Source organism: Vigna radiata, chromosome 11 (genome assembly GCF_000741045.1).
Source record: "Vigna radiata var. radiata cultivar VC1973A chromosome 11, Vradiata_ver6, whole genome shotgun sequence".
NCBI lineage: Eukaryota > Viridiplantae > Streptophyta > Magnoliopsida > Fabales > Fabaceae > Vigna > Vigna radiata.
This window is the reverse complement of record NC_028361.1, coordinates 7,388,187-7,394,186: the sequence shown is the minus strand read 5'-3', so window position 1 is coordinate 7,394,186 and position 6,000 is coordinate 7,388,187. Positions and strand designations below refer to the sequence as shown.

At 32.2% G+C, this 6,000-nt stretch overlaps 1 protein-coding gene across 1 annotated transcript; it reads right to left on the bottom strand.

The window, feature by feature from the left end:
- Positions 1 to 1,378: 1,378 nt before the first annotated feature.
- On the bottom strand, positions 1,379 to 5,798 carry LOC106776395 (MLO-like protein 10). Its single transcript, XM_014663842.2, has 15 exons — positions 5,272 to 5,798; positions 4,619 to 4,676; positions 4,287 to 4,513; positions 4,103 to 4,219; positions 3,810 to 3,870; positions 3,616 to 3,704; positions 3,341 to 3,415; positions 3,157 to 3,245; positions 2,998 to 3,047; positions 2,868 to 2,908; positions 2,612 to 2,785; positions 2,268 to 2,303; positions 2,106 to 2,173; positions 1,955 to 2,015; positions 1,379 to 1,872 (listed from the first exon to the last, which is right to left on the bottom strand). The coding sequence occupies exons 1-15, from the start codon at positions 5,485 to 5,487 to the stop codon at positions 1,441 to 1,443; spliced, it is 1,794 nt and encodes a 597-aa protein (XP_014519328.1). The 5' UTR covers positions 5,488 to 5,798; the 3' UTR covers positions 1,379 to 1,440.
- Positions 5,799 to 6,000: the final 202 nt, after the last annotated feature.

The window sequence follows — 6,000 nt, the reverse complement described above, 5'->3', positions numbered from 1 at the left end:
TATATATATATATATATATATATATATATATATATATATATATATATATATATATATATATATATATATATATATGAAAAGCTGTTAATATCAAAATGGAATCGAAGGCAACTTATGTTCGTCTTTCGAAAAAAACGAATGTACATATTAAAAACAGGAGACAAAAAGAGGTAACTATGTTTTGTAAAAAAAGTTTAATTTAAATATTTAGCAAGAGACAATAATACAATTTAGTTGTACATTTATAATATTTTAAGTTTTTAGTTATTTATATACGGTAATGGTATGATTTCAGTTTTTTAAGTATTAAACTGATAAACTTTAAAATTTTATTTTATAAAAAAATTAAATATTTATATTGATTTTATAATTTTAGTTTTCGTAAAAATGAGAATTAATTTTGTTTTTAAAAATATTTTGATCTAATTTAATTTTTTAACTTTAAAAGGTACTAATTTATTTATTTTTAACTAAATTAAATTATATTGAGTTTATTTAACATTTTAAATACTTTTTTCATTTCACATTAAAGCAAACAAACAATTCATATGTCTTAAACCTTAAATGAATTTTAAAAAAAATTGTTAAAAAAATTTAATTTATACATTTTTAAATTAAAATAAAAAAATTAATTATTATTTTTACTTAAAAATTAAAAAATAAAAACATATTTAATCCTAAAAAAATCACTCACAAAAACATTAAAGTAAAAAAGATAGACCCATTTTACTCTTACAGTTATATAATATAAGAGATGAAATATTACAATTGCATTACCCCATAAATAAAAATTACAATTAAACTTAATTCTTTTTCACCCTCGTTTAAAAGATCCATTCTTTAGGTCTTGTTCACTTGAGGGGATTTGAGAGAGAGTAATTGAGTGGATTTGAGAGGATTTGAAGGTAATTTTTGTTGTTGTTTATTTGAGTGAATTTGGACGTAAACGAGTATGAATTTGGAAGTAAATTTTTTTAATCTACCATATAAATTAAATCTTACACTAATTCTCACAAACTTTACTTCCAAATCCAGTCTCTTTAACCTCCAAATTCACTCAAATAAACAACAAAAAAAATTACCTTCAAATCCTCTCAAATTCACTCAATTACTCTCCCTCAAATCCACTCAAGTGAACAAGGCCTTAATTCTTGGAACATTGTATATCAGAAATGAAATGGTACCTTATCATATCTAAATTTTTTATATTTATTTGATATTTGATATTTTTATTTTTATTTTTTTAAAATACAAAATTTTATTATTTTATGTTTATAATATGTATTAAAATAAATATAAATGTGTGTCAATTATTTTGAAAAACACAGATGTAGAATGCAAGGGCGAACAGGGGAAAGTGAATTACGCAGAAGAAGAATGTACAAAATCCACGTATGACGTATCTAAATATAAATCAAACAATAAAAGATGAATATATGATTATAAGCTATGTGGTGGTTTTTCCACAAGATCACTAGGTTTGAAAGAGAATTCAGCTTCTTCACTGGAGTTGGTTTCTTCCTCAGAATGTTCATGTTCTTGTAGTTGTTGGTGATCAGCATGATCCATTCTCACAATGAAGCTGGCTGTTTGGGACAACTCAGGAGACAACTCAACATCGGACTCGTATTCATGATCTTGATCCTCGTACGACTGGGAGCGGGTGGAATGGCCGGTGGTTTTGAAACGGTGAAGTGTAGGCCCAGAAGGGTGTACGGCTGAAGATGAAGCAGCGGGGCTTCCATCAACAGATTCTGCATTGAACTTTCCTAGCTTCACCACCCTTTGCTTCTTTTTCACAGCCATGTGCCAGTTCCTTAGAGCCTTGTTTGTTTGCTCGTCAAAGATCGCTTTTTTCATCCTTGAACCCATCTGCGTGTGTATGTGTACATGTGTGTTTATTGTCATCAACAGCATGTATAGTATATAATGATACAAAAACGTGTAGGTATACCTGCGTTACAAGAGCATATAATGGGAGGGTGATGTAGCTGCAGAGGCATAGCATCACAATCCTGAATAAAACCCATCAGAGTTAATCAAATTAACTATGATTTTGTCCGATATTTTCAAAAGCAAAGAGAATTTCAAAAGAAAAGGTTTACCCTAAAGCTACTTTCATTATTGCAAGCTTGTAATCATTACGGAAACAGTTTCTCACCCCAAATGAATACTGCAAGTAAAGAAAGTGTTCTTTGATTATTCAAGAAAATAGACAACAAAAACACATAAACCAATAGTCAATTTAGTGTCGTGAGCTTCGTTACCCATATCCACAAGATATATGTTACTTGGAACGCATTCTGCAAGTGTAAGAAGATCAGTTAGCGGTTAACTTTTCTAAAACATGAAATAAAGCTCCTTCAAATATACATTTGAATTTGAATTTGCAAATTCAAACTACTGGAAAATGTCATTGCTCCTATGCTGCTTCATAGTTTATCAGAAAAGAATATGATTTGCCTGAACTTGATAAGGTTGCATTCAACTACAAGTGAAGGCTTATTTGAGAGCCTCTATGCGAAAATATGATTTTTTTTCTTTTGTTTCAGTAAAATGGTTTTCAAAAACTCTTATAGTTTCTAATACTAAAAGGAAATCCATTGAATACCTGGAACAAAGCAAAATGGATAAGGTGAAGGACTAACTGTGGCTGACCAAACCAAAAGTATTTGTCTGAGCCTTGGACAAGAGGTATTCCTTGGACAACTGCATGTCTGTCGGTGATTTCAATCGCCATCTTTGCCAATATGGCTTGAAGTTTTGTTCCAACTGCCAAAATTATCTGCAACCAATCAAATGACTTGTAACTGTAGATCCCTGCCAGCCAAGTTGAGAATTTAATACACAGAGAACAGAATGCTCACAACAACAGGAATTGCGGCTGCCCAAAGTGTGGTACGCCATCCTGGAAATTATTTTCATTGAACTTAGTTGAATTTTCAACTAAAAAATCAACAAATTCCATAGAACACCAAAGACAAACAAGTTACTCACCATTAACATTGACGAGAAGGTAAACTACAACTGATGCCCAGAGAACAGGACTGTCAACAACATAGTTAGCTCACATGTCAAATCTACAAGAAAAAAATAACCTTACATAATAATAATATGAGGCTGGCTGCATGTAAATTTTACCGTTGTTAGTGTTACCTGACTCCCACAACCACCTTGAAGTCATCTTCAAATGATCTTTTGATATACTTTTGGAAATTAAATTTACTTCCAGGAGCCAGGTGCACCTATATATATTTATTTATAATTCATTGTCAATATAGAAGAAAAGGTAAATCCACAACGAAAAGAACATCATCTTCTACAAGAAGTGTTGACTCACAGTGATAAACCCGTTCCGCAAAGTCTGGTAATCAGTCTTAGTTACAGACCTATAAAACTGCCTAAAGAAGCATCTCTGAAATTGGAAAATGAAACACGGGTTACATCATACAAGGTATACATCATTTGACATGCAAAACTGGCGACCAATTTGATTTTCTAAACTTGCTCGATTTGATTTTCTAAACTTGTTTCTTTAATAAATATTACATGCCTATGATGGTGCCTATACGATGTTAGAAAAATTAGACTAGAGGTTAGTAAGATTGACCCTACAATATAGAAGAAAATGGGAATCCTTGTCCATAAATCTGCATGAGCTCTCACGAATGATGTTTCATGAGTAAGCCTAAATCTTGAAGCAGCTGCACACATAAACAGGAAATGCTCAAATATATGCATGAGGTTTTTCATGCAATACTAATAGTATTTCCAAGATTAAACTTGCAAGTAAAATCTTGTAACCATACCATTGGCGAACTCAAAATTATTAGTTGAAGTCTCTGCCTCCCATGCCTTCCATCCACGTATCTGCAGAAAGAAAACTCTGAGGTTTGGAACTTTTACAGAACTATAACGGCATTTAGTTTAATAAAAAATTCAAAATTAAATCAATTTAAGCCATAAATATATAAATCTTTTAGACTAAAATTTCGAAAGCAAGAACAAAAAGGCAAAAGGTTGAGTAAATCCGACTCAATATCCTTGCACAGAAATGGAAGAAACATGAATTAGTCTAAAAGATATGAAGTAACAAACAGACCTTCAGTCTTCCAAGAAGCATTGTGATAGCACTGTAAAGCACATGAAAGACTGCTAAGAAGAATATGAGGATGTGTAACTGGTGCAAACCATTCACGGATAATAGTGGCTCATGTCCCTGTAACCATCAACAATTATACAAACAGCTATTTTAGTGAACAAAGAATAAGGGAACATACTTATACCTCATTGCTGCATTTAAACGAGGTAGTATCAGCAGCTAAATATCTACGTTCATAAGACAAAAGTTTTCTACGATGTTTCTCTCCATCGTCTGATGCCTTTTCAGCATCCTTATATTTATATGGACATGGCAACATGTTGTCTGCCAGCTTTTCAGGAATACATATTTTGACAATGTAACTCTGCCCGAAAGTCAAAAGCAGTGAAATGAAACCCAAAATCATCAACTCTGCAGGAAAAAAAAGAATGAATAAAATATACTAAAATATGACAAGTGAAATGATTGTTTCACATAAATAAAGCTTGAAAATAAGCCTTTGACTTTAATCATTACCAGCCTTGACCTTCTCCAGGGCTTCGAGCAAAGCCTTCTTTTGCTTTTTTCCAAGCCACTGAACAAATTTTCAGCAGGTGAGAGACAGAATACCACAACTAGAGAATTCCAAAGCACACCCATCATAATCATTGATCACAACAAGGAAAGTGGGAAAAGAGACAATAGAAAAATTCACTCCTATTAAAACAAAAAACAGAACCCGAATAAACAAAAACATCTACTGCAACAACAAACTTGCATGAATTATTATAACAATAAATTGAATAAGAAAACTCTTAATTTTGAGTAAATCAATTTATCTGTACGGAAGAAGACAAAATTTCAAGTCAAATTCCTGTTTTGAAAATTTCTCACAAAGATAAATCAAGGGAGCCACAAAAACGTGATAAGGCGCATAATGTCACAGCTAACTACTAATCATCTCAAGCTGAAAAATTAAAAAAAAAAATAATGAAAAAAACTGATATAAGAAATTAAGTTGAAGGAGACAAATTGAGGGCAAGAGGTACAGTATTTTTTTATTTCTAAAACGGATTGAAGAGACGAAGAAAAGACAGTTGAATTCAATAGCAAACGCACGGCGAGAGAATTAATGAAAGCCATAACTACAAAAAGAGATTCAGAGTTTCATTCATTCATTAATTGCGTACCGTCCCAACTTTATGGAGACTTTTTTCGAGTGCCATGGAAATCAAAATGAAAACAGTGCACACGACAGCAACGGCCCACGTTGGTGTCTGGTCGAGCTCTCTGGAACTGCTGCCACTTTCACTCGCTGCCATGGCCGAACCTCCAAACCATAATAACCACAAAGGCAGCACCCCCACCACCAAAGAAAACAGCTTTCTAAACTCTGAACTATTCATGGAAAGTATTAGAACTAGGGGAAAAGTGGGTTGCGAAAAAAAAAGAATTTTTTTTAATGTTTCACGTGGGAATTAGGTGTCGGTGTTCCTAAGGGAAAGGATGTCAAGAAAGAGGCTTTATGCAGGGAATATAAGTTTGTGTTAAAAGGATGAAAAGAACACGAGAGGCGCGTAAAAGGGTAGCGGAGATCGGAGAAGAAGCATGTGCCGTTAGTAGTGGCGGGCTCCTCCACCAGCTTCAGTTGGTCTCCATGGTTATAGAATTTTAAGGAGAGAAAATACAAATAATGTCTCTCTCTTCTTTATTAGAGAAATCACCTTAAATAATAAATATAAACACAAGTTGGTCTCTTCTAATATTTAAAATTAAATTAAATTAAATTAAATTCGGTGCTCATGCTAAAAACAAAAAAATTCTCCTCCAATTTATTATTTTATATGTTATTTTTTTTTGGTTGAAGAATAAGTAAATTTCTTGGTTTAAACTTGAAAGAACATAACTAAGGTGATAAG

What these genes read in the sequence shown, in the direction of transcription:
- LOC106776395 (XM_014663842.2), bottom strand. Translation starts at nt 5,487, where the DNA reads ATGAATAGTTCAGAGTTTAGAAAGCTGTTTTCTTTGGTGGTGGGGGTG. An exon ending in TGCTTCTTGGAAGACTGAAG is followed by an intron (nt 3,871 to 4,102) that starts GTCTGTTTGTTA and finishes TTCTTTCTGCAG; the next exon opens with ATACGTGGATGGAAGGCATG. An exon ending in TAATTTTGAGTTCGCCAATG is followed by an intron (nt 3,705 to 3,809) that starts GTATGGTTACAA and finishes TTATGTGTGCAG; the next exon opens with CTGCTTCAAGATTTAGGCTT.